Source organism: Mycosarcoma maydis, chromosome 8, assembly GCF_000328475.2.
Source record: "Mycosarcoma maydis chromosome 8, whole genome shotgun sequence".
Lineage (NCBI taxonomy): Eukaryota > Fungi > Basidiomycota > Ustilaginomycetes > Ustilaginales > Mycosarcoma > Mycosarcoma maydis.
Window position 1 is genome coordinate 767690 of NC_026485.1, and position 18123 is coordinate 785812.

At 55.3% G+C, this 18123-nt stretch overlaps 4 protein-coding genes across 4 annotated transcripts; 2 read left to right on the plus strand and 2 right to left on the minus strand.

The window, feature by feature from the left end:
• Window positions 1-60: 60 nt before the first annotated feature.
• On the minus strand, window positions 61-1419 carry UMAG_12228 (uncharacterized protein; the record flags this gene model as incomplete). Its single annotated transcript, XM_011391562.1, has 1 exon — window positions 61-1419. One exon carries the CDS (start codon window positions 1417-1419, stop codon window positions 61-63), a length of 1359 nt encoding a protein of 452 aa, XP_011389864.1.
• A 1031-nt stretch (window positions 1420-2450) lies between these two features.
• Window positions 2451-6464, plus strand: UMAG_03375 (uncharacterized protein; the record flags this gene model as incomplete). Its single annotated transcript, XM_011391455.1, has 1 exon — window positions 2451-6464. One exon carries the CDS (start codon window positions 2451-2453, stop codon window positions 6462-6464), a length of 4014 nt encoding a protein of 1337 aa, XP_011389757.1.
• A 676-nt stretch (window positions 6465-7140) lies between these two features.
• UMAG_03376 (snoRNA-binding rRNA-processing protein UTP10) lies at window positions 7141-13896 on the plus strand (the record flags this gene model as incomplete). The annotated part of the gene is made up of 1 exon (XM_011391456.1): window positions 7141-13896. One exon carries the CDS (start codon window positions 7141-7143, stop codon window positions 13894-13896), a length of 6756 nt encoding a protein of 2251 aa, XP_011389758.1.
• Window positions 13897-14352: 456 nt separating this feature from the next.
• UMAG_03377 (uncharacterized protein) lies at window positions 14353-16122 on the minus strand (the record flags this gene model as incomplete). The annotated part of the gene is made up of 1 exon (XM_011391457.1): window positions 14353-16122. The coding sequence occupies one exon, from the start codon at window positions 16120-16122 to the stop codon at window positions 14353-14355; it is 1770 nt and encodes a 589-aa protein (XP_011389759.1).
• Window positions 16123-18123: the final 2001 nt, after the last annotated feature.

Genomic DNA, 18123 nt, shown 5'->3' on the forward strand with positions numbered 1-18123 from the left:
CGTGGTATTCATGACAAACCCGATCCAAAAGTGTTGTACATACGCGAGCAGCAACAAATCCTACATCAGTAAGTGAAAAAGATAGACGGGAGAATCACTATGGGTTTCAGGAGGACTACAAACGACTTTTTGCTTTGGGTCGACACGTGACGGCAGGAGCCGGCGAGCGATGATTGACGAAGAGCAGGCGGCTGTACTTCCAGCGGCAGCTGCAGGGCTCAAAGTGCCCCAAGCATGGCTCAGTCCCGTCCAGACTTTGCTCCCGGGAACAGGCTGTATGTTGTCGACCGAATGTTTGACAATCATGCCCGTCTTGCGATCAAAGGCATACTTGAAGATGACCGTGTACGTGTGCTGGTGAGATGTCATACGAGCGATGCCCTCGAAACGCAGTCTGACCACGAGCTTGTCTTGCCATAGGTCATCCGAGTGGTTTGCGTCAGAGCGAGTACCGCTCTGCGTGCTGCGTTTGATGTAAGGACTGATGCCAGGCCACGAGCTTCCCGCCTTGGAACGACCCTCGAAGCGAGCAGATTCGAGACAAATCGACGTGTCGTGAAATAGCGCCGAGAGCGCATGACGGAGCAGATGCGAGCTGGCAACGTACATGGTGCGACCGTTGAAGCAGATGGTGGGGCCACCGCGTGCGTGCTCGTCGTAGACGTTGAGCGACTTGCCTGTACCGCCTTCACCCTCGGATGAATTTGAGAATGTACCCGCACCTTGTGATGTGGCTGCATCATCGCCCACGGTTTCCGACTTGCCTATGCCAATATGTGGAAGCGGAGGTCGGAATTCGAAGGCGATGGATGGATGATAGAGGCTGTCAAACACTTGATCGTCATTCGATGCAGCTGTTGTGGTTCCGTTGTTCGACTTGTCCTTGCCCTTGATCGCCCACGAGGAACGCCGTAACAAGCTCTGTCCGAGAAAGGGAGACAGGCTCGGTAGCAAACCCTTTGCGCTCCAGCCGGATCGTCCGCCATGAGAAGAAGATACAGCATCATCACACTCGAGGTCTTGCAGATCCACTACGCCCTTGTGCATAAAGTCGGGAAGACTGTCGACAATGACTTGACAAGCCTTGCTGACCCTGGTCTGATATTCATGGTCAGAGATGTCGTTGCCATCGCTTCGCGGTCCTTGTGAGGATCCAGGATTGTTCAACGATTCTGAAAGAAGCAGACGGCGCTTTTGGTCGCAGTTCGAGATGTCATTCGATCTGCCAGCGACGGTAAAGCTTTCGCCGAGCGGCAGGTGCGATAGCCACTGTGAATCTCGTAGAAATGTCTTGCGCGATGTTAACGTGATGTCAAGATGCGTCTTGAAGCCGACAGCATAGCATGTACGTCGCAAGGAACTCTGCGACTGCAAGATGGCCCTAGAAGGCGGTTGCCACAAACGTCGACAAGGCTTCATGACGCGCCGTGGAGACGGGACGAGGGATGCATGGTGCCTGTGCACTTTGTCGTAAGAAGCGGTGAAGGATAGGTGAGACGACGTGTGGCGTGTAGCTACGTTAGCTATCTATCTGGCTGCAAACCGTGATTGTGATTCGGCGCTGGATCTCAGTTGCAGCTAGCTAGCTGGTCATGTGTTGAGCCATAACGGCAAGCTGAGACTCACGACCGTGCACTTGTGACCCAACTGTAAGAGCGAAAAGAAAAAATCGTGAATGGAAACAAGCGTCAAGTTTTGAATCACGAATCACGAATCACGAATCACGAATCACGAATCACGAATCACGAATCACGAATGGAACACTCACGACTCGTGACTCGTCACTTGGTAGAAGCAAGTGGAGGCTGAGACTGCCAGATCGCCAGACGCATGACAGATCGGGACAAATCACGAATCACGAATCGCGAATCACGAATGCTACGAGGCGTTGGAGCACGTGACAGGCATACGCGAATTCACGATTTTGACGACAGAAAAGCGGGAGAAGCGCGTTGGTGGTTGGTCTCTCTGTGTATTTGGAAACGCTGTTGAGTTTTGGTGTGGTGAAAGCTGCAGGTCGAGAGTCAAGGTTACGTTAACTTACTGTAGCTGGAAGCGCTCTCCGCATCGTAAATCACGAATTCGTGATTGCAGCAAACGCTGTTGGTACTCGCGCTCTCTTAACCCTTGGCCTGAAAGACAGTCGTGAGTAGTTCCTCATCGGGCTTTGTGAATCGCATGCAGTGATGGCTGTTACGCTGTTGTGATTCTTCGATTTCGTACGAACAAAGACTCTGTTGCTTTTCGGCTTGGCTCGAGTCGGCTGACTTGCAACACGCTTCAAAGCTCAGCCTTCAACCTTCATCTACAATCCTGGTCGCAACACCTCGCCCACCTCCCAAAGCTTCCACGTAACGGCAATCTCGCAGCACAATAAATCAGCTTCCTATCTCTTCTCTCTTCGAATCAGACCTAAGCGAGAATTCGGGTTTTTCTCTTTCACCGCCACGATGCAAGTGGCATCCCCAACCGCCTCCCTCAGTCCAGTACGGGTAGGGCTCCAGGTTGATACATTTGGCTCGGTCAAGCTGCAAATGTCACCCTCGACGCCGTCGCAACGCCGCCTGCGTAGAAGCTTGCGACTATCAGGCGCCTCTCTTGCGTCACCTCCACAGGAGCTGAACAAGGAAAATGTGCGCACAATCTCAGCAAGTCAACCATCCACTTCTGCAAAGACGCTCGATGTAGGCGCTTCGGACAGCGGCAAGCATGGTAGCACTTCACCCCTCGACTCGTCGCCTTTGCGTTCTCGCAGCTCTCCGCTTCGAAACCGTTCTCCGCTGCGTCGCGCATTGCAGCCTCAAAGCGATGACATCGCTTCATCTTCAGATGATTCGGATGCTTCCACGCTCGTCTTCTTCGGCAAGCCATCATCAGCTGAAAAGAAGAAGCGCATCCACTACGAACAACGTGTACTTGAAAAACGTCTCAAACACAAGGACAGTCTCGACCTCGCAAGAAGGCGTCCCATTAGCTTCAATCCGGATGATACGATGCTGATGGATGATCAGTACGCTAATGGCTGGTCTTGGTTCAAGTCAGCACCCACCCCGAGTTTCTCCCACAATTTTGTCCTGTCTTCGCCAATCGAACCTCCAACTCATCTCACCTCCCCGACCAAGACTCGCGGCAACGCTCGTAGCTTGTCTCCTGTCGCGCTGTCCATCCCCCCCAAATCAGAACAGCTTCATCAACACGCGGCCCCTGCAGACTCGCCGAGTCGGCCTGCACCTCAGAACTCAATCAACGAGGCCCATCAGCTTTCTTCCGCGCCCGAATCTCCGCATCAAGCGGTGCAACGCTCTGACTCAGATCGAGGGCTGCAAGGAAGCCTACGGCAAGATACGGAAGACCATAAAAAGCAAGATGCCAACGCCTTGGCAGCAGCTCAGAGCACTTCAGACAAAAGTCCGCCTGCCAAAGCGAGCCCGATCAAGCGACACATGGAATCCCCCTGTCGTCCAGAGAGCCCTATACGCTCGGTCGAAACGCTCATCGGCGCTACCATGGCACAGAACCGCGATCTTCATTCTCCCATACGCTCTCCAAGACGCTCCCCCAGACTGTCGCTTCGAGCCCAGCAGCAGTCGACCTCTCCCACCAAGATCGGCTTCACCGGTCTCTTCTTTGGCTCGTCGACGCCCTTCAAGCATGCTTCCGCGCCCAAACAGCCAACACCTTACCAGCATTCGACTCCGTTTCAACAACCTCCTACCGCTCCGCCTGTTCCACCCAGCACAGGTCTCTCTCGCTTCGCTTGCTTGCAGGATCTCTCCCCGATCAATGCAAGGCTTCCCGAAACTCCGGCCAACAGAGCGCTTTCCATCCGTCGGGCTCACCATATGACTCTCCCTTCGCCTTTCATCTCTGATGCTGCCCTTGAGTCTCCAACCACGGTGTTATCTCTGGCTCCGGCGCAACAGTCCCCAGCTCGGTCATCCAACAAAGCAATGCGCGCTTCGAGCCCTACAAAACATGCTTTGTCGCCTCAAAAGCAGGCCGCCGAATTCACCGAACGCCGCATCGAGCCTCATATCGGCATTGACAGCGTCTCGCCCTCCAAGCTGGTTTCAACACCAGCGACACCATCAGTCAGATTTGCGGTGGCCGAGTCCATCGAGACACCAAGCAAGTCCATTGAGCTCGGAAATGCAGGCTCGCTGGCAGCTCACTCGCCGTCACCGACCTACAGGCACAGCCCTGCATATGGGCCGAGAACGAATGACGAATGCCAGTCTCTGACTTCTCCAGTGCGCCAAGCGACGACCTTACCTTGCACACCCCCGCCGACTGCCACGGACACCAAGCCAGAGACGCCCGGTCCTGTCTTCAGGCAGACCGCTCGACGCGTTCCCATGCATCAGCATGAAGCCGAATTTGGTGTCAAAGTTTCGCCAGAAAAACCGTCCTATTCGCCACACCGAGCCTACTCCAACAGCTCTGCCAGGACCAACGATTTTGGTGTCAAGCAAGAGCGGATTCCAGCTCGACGCGTACAACCGCCACAGCCAGCCGCGGCCAGACAAATTTCAGCCAGGCTGGGGGACGGAACAGCTCCTAGTGTGGCAAGAGCCGCCAGCGTAGCTTCCAAGGCAGCGCGAACCGTCAGTAACGGTCCTAGTAGGATTGGTAGCCAGAGCACTAGTCTCCCAGCTGCCGCATTAGCGCGTGCAGGATCAACAGTGACAGCATCAACCTCGTCAACATCCGCGCCTGGGACTGCGTCCGCTCCGTCTACAGTGAGGGTTGTGTCCTCTTCGCAGGGTTCATCTGTCGCATCTAAGGCCTCTCACCTTCAGCGTCCGGCTTCAGCTGCATTCGGAGTCAAACCAAACTCACCCTCCAAGCAGGCACGAACGCTCAGCGGACTTCCCAGACCAAGGCAGGCACAGCCAACTAATACCATGGCGCCTGCTTCCGGCCCAGGATCCCGTCTGCCTCGACCAGCGACCATGGGACCATCGGCGAACTCAAGCAAGCGCGCGTCGAGGCCGGTCCCAATGGCTATTGCCAGACTCGCGCCTTCACAGCAAGGTCCGCAACGCTCGGCGGCTGCTTCCGCGACACTTCGGACTCAGCTTGTTGCATCATCTGCCTCTTCAGGCTCTAGCTCGAGTTCTGCAGAGGCATCTCCATCATCAGAGGCCTCCACGTTGTCCCAAGATGACAGTTTACAAGCCGTCGTGGTAATCCCGGAATCTGCAGATCTCCAGATGCCAACTACGGATATCAAGTCGCTTGCACCCAGCCGTCCAACTCTCGTTCAGTCCGAAAAGCCAACGGAGGCGGCGGCAAGCGATCTTGGTCCGCGGAGGCTGGCATCTGCGTCGTCGCTGAGGCAAGTTGCTCGAGACGTAGAGGTCAAGGGTCAACCAGCAGCTGAGACACACCCGATCAAGACAGCGAGAATGGTGGGCGCGACGTCAGACGGAGCTGCCGTGCGTTCCTCAAGCCCAGCGAAGTCTTCCGCCTCTAGTAGGCCGCCATGGTCGGCGCGGTCTGCTCCTCCTGTTGTTCTCGATCCCGAACAACAGCGACTGCGTTGTCTGGCAATGCAACAAAAGGCGCGCAACCGTACACCCAAAGCTAGCTCAGGCTCTAGTGCTCCTGCAAGCTCAGACATGGACGAGTGGCCTGCAAGTGACGATGGCGCGACGAAAAGCTCATCTTTACTGGGCGCTACCGAGCCAGCTGCCGTTTCGGCTATTACACCTGTCTCTGGAGGCGCTCCATCTGCAGTCGAGGCTTTGGCAGCCAAGCACGCTGAGGCAGTGGATGCCGCGTTAGCCAATGTTGTTCAGACCAATACTACCAATGCAGCTGCTGCAGCGGCTGGACCGACGGCGACGTCTACGGGACGACCACTGCGATCTACGCGAACTGCATCACGACAGCTTACGCCATCAGCTACGCGAGTTCCGCCTTCACGCGGACGCGCCTTAAGCCTTAACGACATCATTGCCGCGCGTAAAATCGATGTGCCGCTCTCTCTGACTGACCAGCTCAAGCTGGCAGACACAGTCAACAAGAAGCACAACGAAAAAACACTGGCGAGGTACAAGATCACCAAAGTGCAGAGGCCATACGAGCGTCCGCCGAGCCCGGACCGTCACGATCACGAACCCGACGCATGTACCATCATTGACGACCATGGTAGCCATCGCCAAGGCAAAGGCGACCTTACGCCATACTCGACGCCGATCAAGAGCTCGGCTTCATCCGTAAATGCTTCTACAGATGGTCGAAAGAGTGTACGCTGGTACCGGCCACTCTTTGTGGGCAAGGGCGCGCAGTACGGCGTTCGAGCCTGCGAATCCAGGCCGGCGCTCAAACCGATACCCTACGAGCTGGATCGAATGGGCAACAAGATGGCCACAGGCTGCTCGCCCAAGCTCAGCAAGGGCCAATCAATTGTGATTTACCGCAACTATTTTAAGGGCGAACCCGAGCCAGCTGATGACTAGTATAGATGGCACTACCAATCACGAATGGAATGAACATCCTATCTTGTCTTCCTACCTTCTTTAGGACCTCTTTTCGTTATGAGCAGCAGAGTGCTATCTGTATTCGTGATTCCGATTGTAGGTGCCGAGGGCATTGGGAACAGGAGTCAATTCGCACGAGAAGGCATGTGTGGAGCGTGTTCTCAGAGTAACCTCGGATCCCGGAGAAAGGGATCCTTTGTGCGGGGGTTTTTTTCTTTCTCTCTCTCTCTTTTTTTTGTTTTCGTTTTTGCTGCCTTGACGAAAGAAGAAAGACGTGAGAGTGGAGTGAGACTGTGAATCGGAGAATTCGAATGAAAAAATTCGCAAAGGGAACAACAACTTTTGGCGTACGTGATACACTCGTGACTATAACCGTTCAGGCTCACCTGAGAAGAAGCTGATCAAAACCATTCACGATTGTATCCGCACGACCACCACACTGGTGACTTGCAACAGTATTCTGTGATTCGCTGTGCTGTTTGCAATCCCTCGGTACGATCGTTTTGCAAGATACGTGTCCAACACTGGCCTGCTTGACGACAGCATCAAGAGTCCTTCACTTCAGCAGCTATCCAGCACGCTTGGATTGTCGTCCATGGCTCACTAAAGCTTCCCGTCTAAGCTCGCCTTTCTTCTCCCGATCGCTACCAGAAGCATGACCTCGTCGCTTGCTGCTCAGCTCGCCAACGTGCGCTCGCTTAATGCGGAGCGACTCACTTCGTCAGCATCACTGGTCAAACACACTTCGTACCTCTTTCCTCCCAAAACAGCAGCGCAGCAGGATCTGTTCACCGTACACGCGCTTGGAGCCAGCGGATGGACAGAGCTCTCGGCTGAAAATGCGTCTTTGCAAAGATGGTCGCAGTCTTCGCTCCTCTTTGGAGACGAGAGCAGAAGTATGGACCGACTGATGCTGCCCAAAGAGGAGAATGACACCATCGACAAGGCTGTAGACGAGTTTCTTCATCTCGCCGCACCCTTTCTGCTCTCCAAGGGCGCATCCAAGTGTCTCGAATGGCTCGTTCGACGTTTCCGCGTTCACGAATTCAGCGTCGAGCATGTACTTGCCGCCTTTTTGCCATACCACGACACGCAGCAGTTTGCACGTATGCTCTCCATCTGCAAGCTAGATGGCAAACCACACTTGCAATTTCTGTTATCCGTCAAAAAGACCGCCAGCCCTCTTCCTGCTGGCGTCTTGCACACTGCTATCCTCGCGCCCGCTACCACCACTGCTAGCTTGGATCTTCTGCGTTGGATCTCGGGACTCCTCGCCAATGACGTCTCCTACCAGCTCCAAGTGTCCCCACACCGTGCGCTCGTCAACTTCTGGACTTCGACCTTGGTCCAGATTTGCGCCGCCCGCTCCCGACCCGACGATAATCAGCAGCTCGCTGGCCTGTCCAAATCGACGAGCAACTCGAAAAAGTCGACCAAGACTCGCGCAGCAGATGCCCAGGCCATCCTCACCATCCTGCTGCCATCCGCGGTCAGGGTGGCCGGTACCGCTTCACTGGGCCAGGATGCACAGATGGGAGGTTTCATGTTACTTTGCACTATCTCTCAGTCCTTCCCACTCAGCAAAGAGGCTATTCAGGGCGTCTTGACCAGTTTGGCAAAGCTGCTGTCCACGTCTCATGTCGTCCCTGCAGTCAATCGCGCCCTCATCGCTTGCGCTTTCGCCCTATGTGCAAGCCCGATTGCGACTTCCGACCCTCTTACGACCCAGTCTACGTCTGCTGATCGACTGATTCCAGATAGTTTGACAGCAGTGCTTGTGTCATCGACAGATGCCAGCAATTGCATCGGTGCGCTTGCCAAATCGTATGACGCCCGTGCCTTTTTGGCTCACTTTATCGCTGCCCTAACGGCTCGTCTCTCGCATGCGCCATCCGCTGATCTGCTCAGTGCCATTCTGCGTGGTCCAGCAGTTCAAGACAATCTCTGCATCCAAGCTAGCGAGTTGCTCCTTCGTCTCCGTCTGGGCGCCTCTGTCGGCTCGTCTCAAGCCCAGGATACTGCTTTCGAAGCGCACTTTGTCAACGATGCCGTCAACGAAGCCCACAGGAACCGGCTACGTGTTCTGCAAACTGTGCGAAACCGCAAGCCGCACGTCTTCGATACGGCTTTGCACAATTGCACACGCAAACATCAGTCGGAAGCCGTTATTGCCGCTATCTGGCAGACAGTGCAGGCGGTCCTGGCCATTGAGTCGGGTATTCCCCTGCAAGATGCTTCTCAAGGCAAACACGACGAACAAGGTCGATCTGATATCCTTTGGCTCTCGATCCACTCTGCTGACGCCTCGCAACGCTGCCTCGCACTCAAGCAGCTCTTCAAGGACATCAAGGAAGGCCGTGCTTTGCCACAGGACACCATGGTCAGAGAAGCTCTGCATGCGCGCATCCAAGACTCGTCCATCGACGTCCTTCAAATCCTCTACTCGCAGCCTGCCGCTGTCCTCAACGCATTTGATGCGCGTACCCTGCTGACGATGATTGCAGAAGCTCTAGACGAGGGCCGAATTGCCGTCGATCGCTTCACCCAGCATCTCTCCTTTCTTCTCAACCCTTATCTCAAAGAGCATGCCGACGCAAACGACCAAGTGGCTCGACGAGCAGTCTGGCCTCACTTGTTGCATAGCCCATCTCGCCTTGCCAATGCTAGCTCGGCCATCAAGTTGCTTTCTCAGAGCAGCAACACCAACGGCGTGCTGAGCTTGATCGCATCCTTTGCCGCCAAATATGAAGATCCCACCCACGTGAATGATGCTATTGCACGCGCTGTGGCCGCTCATCTTGTCTCGGTCTCGGCAGAAGACCGAAAGGATTGGGTCGACTTCCTCACTTCAACCGCACGACCATCGCAGACTACGGCCACTGCCTCGAGGGATCTTGCTTTGCTATCTCTGATTCATCTCTCCGACAAGATCGCAGGTGATGACCTTGTCTCGCTTTCCGAGACCATCCTTCGAAACGTGGTGTTGCCTTCGCTCACCGTGTTGGGTGCTCCGACTGCAGAGCACTTACAGCAGCTGTCGTCGCTTACTCTCAATGACGCTCTTACGTCTCTGCAACACGTCAAGCAGCTCGAAACGCTCTTCAAGCATGCTGCTACGGAACAAAGCGCTATACTGCTGGTCAACCATCTTCTTGTCCAGCTCGTTCGCCGCGCCGAGGTTCCTGCCTTTGACACCTACTTGACCTCGCAAGTGTCGCCAGAATTGCAGCGCGCAAAGACCATCTTGACAAGCCTGTACTCGGTCATCAACACGGCTCCACTTCCGACTTCGCTGTCCAAGTTGCTGTTGCGGATTCTGCTCTTCAAGCTCGGTGATTCCAGCCTGCCTTTCCTTGCGTCCATCTGGACCAACACCTCGGGCTCTTACACTGCCGCTGTGCGACTGGCCGCCCTTCGTCATGCTGATGCTTACTTGCAAGCCCAGGTGCAAGCGATTTCTCAGCAAGAGGCAAGGGACTTTCAGGTCGTTGTTCCGCTTCTGCTCACCGCTCTCGCAGACGCAGAGGCTGCTATTCGACTTGCTGCCATTGCTTGTCTTGCACACATCCTTGCAATCTGCAAGTACGCCGGAGACCTCGCCAAGGCATCCAAGAAGAAAGCCAAGGAGCTCGACATTTTTGGCTACGAGTCGTTCCACGGTGCTGCAACCTCAGACCCAATGCAGTACATCGATCTTGTCTCGCTAGCTCCTTATCTAGAACAAATTATCGAGAGCAAGTCTGCTTTCCGTAACGATGCCGCTCTGCTGCCTCGGCTGCATGGCGAGCTTCTTCAGATCGGTCGACAGGATGGACGCAAAGAAGTCGGACACAAGCACGCCATGGTCTGCTTCATAGTCTCCCACATTCTGTGCATCGACTCCCTCCCCAGTCGGCTAGTGCTGTTGCAGTCGCTTTCCAGAGTCAGCGACGCAGCCAAGCTCGAGATGCTGCTGCCGCTCATTCGCGAAGTTGTCGAAGGCAACGTGGCTACGGCCACCAATGGACTTCGCAATGTCGAAGACCGCGAGCTGTACCTCGAGCTCCTGTTTGCTTCTTACGACCGAGGCTGCCGTGATGTCGTCGAACAGGCTGCCAGCGGGGCTTGGCCACTCTACCTGAAGGCGCTGGAGGGCAGGGACGGCAAGCGACAGGTGCAAAAGGCAGCCGTCCGAGCACTCGACAAGGCAGGTCTGTTCGCCACTCTGTCGCCCATCATGCGAAAGGAGAGCTACCTGCACCTGGCAAGCGTCGTTGCCGACCCGTCGGTGCCGGCCTCTCCCGAAGTTGCGTCTGCGCTGCGCGAGCTTAAGGTGGACTCTGCCATCTTGATCGCCGTCCTCTCCGAGCTGCGCGAGGCCATCACCTCCAAGGCACTCAGCGGTCCCGAATCGAAGCGCGCACGCACATCGCTGAGTTCGGACGAGACGATGAAGCGCACTTGCGCCATTCTTGCGGCCGTGCTCGAGTCGGCTGTGGGAAGCAGACTCATGTGCACCCCTGCTTTGCTCTACGAGCTCTTTGAGGTTCTTCGCGTCGCTGTTGACTTGCACTCTGGCTTGCTCGCCACCAACGGCGAGCATATGATGCAGCTCGCCATGTCCTGCATCGAAAAGCTGGTGGGCAGCTTGCCCAAGTCGGCTGCAACAATTCCTGCCGAGATCGCGCAAGCGCTCCGTGCCGACACCATCGTCAGCGTCATCAAGTCGTCCAACAATCCGCAGACCTTCCAACATGCGCTGCTTCTGTTGTCCAAGATCGCCAGCATTGCTCCCGAGACTGTACTGCACAACGTCATGCCCATCTTCACGTTTGTTGGCTCGACCGTGTTGCAGCGTGATGATGCGTTCAGCTTTTCGGTCGTCGAAAAGGTGCTGCAGAGCATCGTGCCTGCCCTGGTCAACTCGTTCAGGGCTAGCGATGCTGCCAAGAAGAGCAAGTTTGCACTGCTGTGCGAGGCAAGGGCCTTTGTGCGCATCTTTACCGACGCTGCTGCGCACGTACCTCGTCACCGAAGACAGACGTTCTTCCGCCTTCTGGTCGATATCCTGGGCGCTGACGACTTTGCGGCTGCTGTGGCCATGTTGCTTGTCGACCGATCAGCTCACAAGATTGTCAAGCAGTCTCGAAGTGACGCTGAGCAGACACTGCAGCTCCCTCTCGCTGTTGTATCGCCTCACAGCGCCATGGTGCAGGTTCGCGTGCTTCACCAGGTCTGGGAAGAGGTCCTGAGGATCTGGGCAAACCGCGATGAGACTGAATCGCTCAGTGAGCTTGTTTTCCTCGACCGGGCTGGACGTCTTGACAAGGAACACGTCGACCACGAATCTGAACCGCTGCGACAAATTCAGGCGCTCATTATGCTGATTCGCCAAGTTCTAGTCTCAAAGGCTTTTGCGGATCAGATGGGTAAAGTCGCATCCAACCAGATCGGTGAAGAGCTCGAGACCTTCATTCGACTCGCGCTCGAAACGGTGGCGAGCGTTCGTTCGAGCCAACCGACGATTGCTGGTCTTGCACTTGAGGTGTTGGATGCTGCCATGCCTTTCGCGCCGGTCGACAATGTGTTGGCTGTCGTGTCAGGTCTGGTAGAAGGACAGGATGTGGCGCACAGGACGAGTGGATTCTCCCTGTTCGCTAGTCGCGTTGGCGCTATGTCTCCAACATCTACCGATCGCGCAGCTGTGGCCGCCTACACGCCGACTATCGTGAAAGAAGCCATCGAGGTCATCGCGACTTCTCTCGCCACCCCGCCCGCCGGCGCCGATGCCGAGTCTCTGCGTCAAGCCGCTCTGGATGCTCTCAAGACGGTTTCGTCGTCAGCGCAGACGGCTGAACACGCAACCCTGGCTTCGGCTCTTCCCACCTTGATCAAGCTCGGCAAGACCAGTGCCGAGTCGGAGCGTGTCCAGCGTGCAGTGCCATGGGCAGCACGCATCAGTGTCTTCTCGATCACACGCCGTCTCGCCACCAAGCTGGGCCCGCGTCTCATCCCTCACATTGCTGCGCTTGTGCCGTTCTGCTTGTCCGTGATCTCGAGGAGTGCTTCGGCTACTGTTGGTTCAGCCGATGCCGTACAGGACGAGTCGGAGAACGAGAAGGGGCGCGCTGCTGCGGCTGGCGTCAATTCGAACAAGGCCGTGCTTCGTACGGGTGCGTTGGATACGTTGACGGGTCTCTTTGGCTCGGTGTCGACGTTCATGAGCTCGTACGTTGCGCAGATCATCCGAATGTCGATCTCTCCCGAGCTGAAGAAGGCCATGTCGAGCGTCAGCGGGTCGTCGACAGCTAGCGAGCGATCGCTGAATCTGCTCGTTTCGACGCTTATACGCAAGACGGTCGCAAACCAACTGTTTGAGGCAACCTTTAAGGTGTGGGACCAAGAGCTTGCTGTGGCGGAAAACGACGATGCTGTCGAGCGTCTGGTCGGCATTTCCGAATTCCTCGGCCGGGCGCTCCGCCAGAGCGATCGCGAGGCCATCAGCGCCACATACAAGCTCGTCTACCGTTTCCTGCTACGTGCACTCGACCTTGGTCGAATCAACGTTGCGGGCAACGGCAAACTCTCACGCGCATCGATCGCTCGTATCGAAACGAGCCTGGTTTCGCTGCCGTTTATGCGCATGGTGCTCAAGCTCAACGAGGCATCGTTCCGACCCTTGTTCATGCGCATGTTTGACTGGGCTGTCCTGGATCTGGTGGATGGCGACGAGGTGGATGTGCATTCCGAGGAAACCGACGCCATTGTAGCTCGACAAGTGGTGCTCTTCAAGACGTTCAACGCTCTTTCCGAGACACTGCGCAGTCTGGTGTCGTCGTACTACGCGGTGCTGCTGGATCAGGTGATTGAACTGCTGAGCACGTGGAGCAAGCTTGCGGCACGCGCCACGGTGGCACATCAGAGCATGCAACGCGAGCTGTGGAACGAGGTGATGCGATCGATTCAGCTCTCGGCCAAGCACGATGAAGGCATCTTCTGGAACCCCAGCCGAGTCGCAAAGATCATTGGACCGATCTTGGATCAGATGAACCTGCTCAACGCCAGTTGGAATGACAAGAAGCGGTTCATCGAGGCCGAAGAATTTGTTGGCGCAGTGGCGCCTGTGGTGGTTGGATTGCTCAACAATGTTAACGACCAAGCCACGCTCAAGCTGTTCAACTCAAGCTTGCTGCAACGTGCTTCAGCGACGCGCGCGACCAACAGCAGTCTGATTCGATCCACAGCTACGCAGCTCCTGACGCACATGTGGGCCGCACAGAACGACCAGCTGCTAGCGTTGGTACCAGAGACTATCGCCCAACTCTCCGAGTTGCTCGAAGACGACCATCAGCCCATCGTCGCATACGCGAATCAATTCAGGTCCCACATCGAAGCCGCGCTCGGCGAGAGTCTCGAGTCGTACCTCACCTAAATTCGTGTCGTTCCCAGCCACTCACAACGCCACACGCCTCCCAGACCTCGGCACCCCACCTGTAGAAATCCCAAGGAAGCAATCACAAATCCACAATTCTCAACTTCAACGCCCTTGCCTGGCCTTCTGCATTACATGCCAGAGGTCACCACTCGTCTCTGATGATGGTAGCACCAATCCGCCACTCGAGCGCCGATCACGCCGGAGCCTCTCCCACCCTTTTTTTAAGCCTCTTGTCTGCATTGCTATGAGATGCTACGATGGACCTGAGGGAACCATGTATTAGAGAGCAACAAAGTAATCTAGAAGAAAGCAATGGGATGTGACTGTAAGCGACGAACGATAACGATCTAAGGTGACAACGTACACGACGAGGATCTATAAGTGACAATGAACAATGAGGATCTCAGAAGAAGATAATCAGGAGCGATGAATGCCCCTCCTGCCTTTTTGTGCTTACCAGAAAGACATTTCTGATAGCGCGCTCGACGAGACACCACCACGAGGACCTGCTTGGCCAACAAGCGCGTGATAAAGCTGCGTGCACAGCTCGATATTCTCCAACGTTGCACCAGCCAGGTCCGCGACACGCAAGCTGAACGGTGTTTGTCGCGACGTAAACCGGGGTCGACGTCGACGCTGACCCTGATACATATGTGGTGGAGTATGGCTCGTCTGTTCTGTCCCCCTGCTCGGAGGCGAAGATGTGCTTTGCTGACGCGCGAGTTCCACTGGTCCAAAGCGTTCGGATCGCAAAAGCTCTTCGATGGGAATGTTGAGTGGAGGCGCGTTGGTGTTGACAGTCGGTAGCGCAGGTTCAAGGTGCGAGTGAGGACCATTGCCAAAAGCTGGCTCGTCGCCAGAATCATAGTCATCAGAGAGAGCATCCAATTCAGGTTCGTCTTGCGGCGGCAAGTGCTGCCCGGCTTCTCCATCTTCACTGTCAGCGCACGCCGATGATACACTTTGACCGGTGCTGGCACACGAGCTGTCTGAGCTACGACCCTGGCTACGCCCGGTGGAGCCGCGACTGCTATCGGCATCCGTTGCGGAAGTGGTGGAACATTCGATCCGACGCGCGTCACGACGCACCCGGTTGTAAAATTCTGCCAGCAGGTCGAGCTTGTTCAAAGCGATGGAGTCGTAAAGAGCGGCCGCTTCCGCTCCCAGTTGGGCTATTCTGGTCGACTCTAGAGCCGCACCAGTGAACAATGCGTCGGAGTCAGGTCGAATGGGCCGGAACACGAGGTTACGATCTTCGATCGGCGCAATCTCCTCCATGATACGGATGCAGGTGGCTAGATCAGCGCGGATGACGATGCGTGCAATGTTTCCGGAACCAAGGAGTAGCATCAAGTGCGACCGTGGAATGACCGAGAGGCCAGGAGCGCCTGGTCGCCTTTCGGGAACCTGGGGATACGTGAGAACGAGGTGTGTGAGAGAGGACAAGGTTGCCAGACGATGCAACAGGCGACCATTGAAATGGACCAGATGAAGATGCGAGAGCGAGCGCTCAGCTTGTGGCGCGATTGATGAAAGCGCCTCGTTGGAAGAGCTCGGTTGTTCCGAATGCGCTGCAATACTGGAAAACAAGATGGACCGGATGCGCGGATCGTTCTGCAAAGCGGCGGCGGTAAGATCGCGGTGTCGCGTCAAGATGCCGTTCAAGTCATCCTCTTTCAGCACATTGACCAGACTGACTTCTTTCGGGCGCAGCAAGTTGTAGAGTGCTGCGGAAAGATAGTCTACCTGGTGACAATTCAGAAGTAGGTGCGTCAGATTCGGACAAGCCGACAAGATTTCACTCGCGGCCGACTGCAGCATGGTGGCGCTGCAGGAACTCTGATCTGGCGCATCCGAAACTGACAGATCCTCCTGCGTATCTGTGAGGACGACAAGCGATCGAACTTGCGTGCTAAGATCGGGACGTGATGACAAGGTGCGAGCGAACAATCGAAGGCTGAAAATGTTCGAAAAAGTCACATGTCGATAGAGATATGGTTGGAAGAGATGACAGTACCGCCTTGACAGTAAACTGATGGCTGCAGCGTGCCGAATGTGGATGGGTAATCCAGGTTTCTGTGATGGAGTCAGCGCAGACGAGTTGTCTCGGGAAAGCGTCTGAGGATGACCATCGTCCTCCGAAGAGCCATTGATTCGCAGCGACAGTCGAAGGATGACTTCGACGATCTCGATCGGCAAGCAAGGCACTGTTGATAGATACATGGGCGCAGAGGGTGCCACGCTAGTGCTTCGTCACACCCGCAGGACCCGCTTTGGTGGCGGCTTTGGGTCCCTGACGCTCGCGGGTTGTCAAAGGGTGCCGTTGAGCACAGAGCCTAGATGGGTGGACGAGTGGTAATCTGACTACCTGTGCATCTTGGCAGCGTCCGAGGCGTAAGCTCGGAGCGCGAGTGGACGGGAGAAAGTCGGATCGAAGGCAATTAAGACGATCCACTCGCCGCTGTGGACGCTGGTGTGCAGAGGTGACGAACGATCTCGGAACTCGCCAACGTATCGGAAGGCAGGCGGACCAAAGCGTGCTGAGTGAGAACGATGCCAATGCGGCCGACGAAACACGGCTGGCGGGACTTGAAGAGGACTTGAACAATTACAATGAGAAAGAGGCGCGCAGAGCAATCTTGAATGGATGAAGAATCGATGAAGGGAGCGGGAAGGCGTCCAGCCAGTTGGAACCGAGTCCCACGCTCGTCTTTCGACGCACAGTGGCAGCTGCGATCTACTCGGCTAGCTAATGAAGCGGTGTCGAAGGTGGGTTGCAGGAAGCCAGCGTGCGTGCGCCTCTTCGTGATACTTGTGCGTTGCCAGCCAGATAAAGTCTGAGCCAAGCGGTGCACCCGATGCAGCCTCAAATGATGATGAAAAAGAGGCAAGCAGCAACGCAGATAACTCAACAGCAGCAGAGTGCTGCTTCGGTCTGGCAGAATCAGAGCAAGTAGACAACAATCGTGAATGCTCGCAAGGCGGTGTCGGAAAGGGCTGTTGGTCGTGTAAGTTAACAAAAGAAGCTGGCTAACATGGACCGGATTTCAGGAGGGTGCAGTTTCACGATTCTATTCAGACGCATGCACAGGCTCAGACGAGGCTAGACGTCGGGGAACACGATGCAAGGTTTGAACCAGCCAAGTCAAAAAGATAAGTTCGCTTGGGTCTGTCGATCTTAATGCCAGATGTGCATGGCAAAGCGCGAGCACGCGTTCAAAACGGGGGCATTCGCACTAGTGCATCAATCACCGACGGCTTTGCAAGCCTTAACTACCTTAACCAAGCAATTGGAACAATCGTGAATGATCCAAGAAACGTCACACAGCTCGACTAGCTGCTAACTGTTTCGTGTAAATTCGACGAGCTTCATTTCACGTTCACGGTTGTGACTCACGATTGGTGGTTGGTTATGTTGTGCTAGGCACTGGGTTCACGAATGGCCTATCGCAAACCAACGCGAATTTGAAGCATACAGTACTGTACACCTGACTTCAATCGTGAATGCTTATGACGAATCGTGATTCCCACTCTTCCCACTCATAACCGAAAGAGACATAGAGCGATACCGCGCTCAAACGCTTCTAATGAAAAGCAGCGTTATAATCACCACACAGTTGTGAGAGTCGAGCGCGAATGAATCACGATTGTGACGGGAAGCAGAACAACGAGAGAGACAAGAAAAAAGCTGGGAATTTGTGAGAGAAAGGCAAGCAAGGCCAATCACGAATCGTGAATGAAGCAGATGAGCTGCAGCCTTTATGCAAGTGGTGATTGTCGAGCCGCGTGACATGTTGAACTGGCGCAGCCATTCACGATTCGTCTTCCGTGATTCGTGATTGATTGGCTACTCCTCTGTGACGAATCGTGATTTTGCCTTGGCCCCTGATCACCTTAGTAACTAGATATGTCCGCCTTTCCAACTGAACTTTTCGCCTGGTATCTGCAACCCGCAACACTTTATGGTATGCTCCATGCTTATGCGTCCAACGTTGCAGGTAGTTCCCGTCTACCATCGTGCTAGACGTCGTATCCATCACAGGAACTGCTGTGCGAGCAGTAAGTGTACTATGGATACAGTATAGTGTACAGCTGCTTTGTAAATATGTCTCGCTCTGGACTGGCAAGCAGCGAGATTCAAGACAGTCAGTTGATGGTCCGACTTCCGAAAATCTCACACGGAACCCTGTTCTCTGCCTTAAATCGCCAACACGCAACACAGTC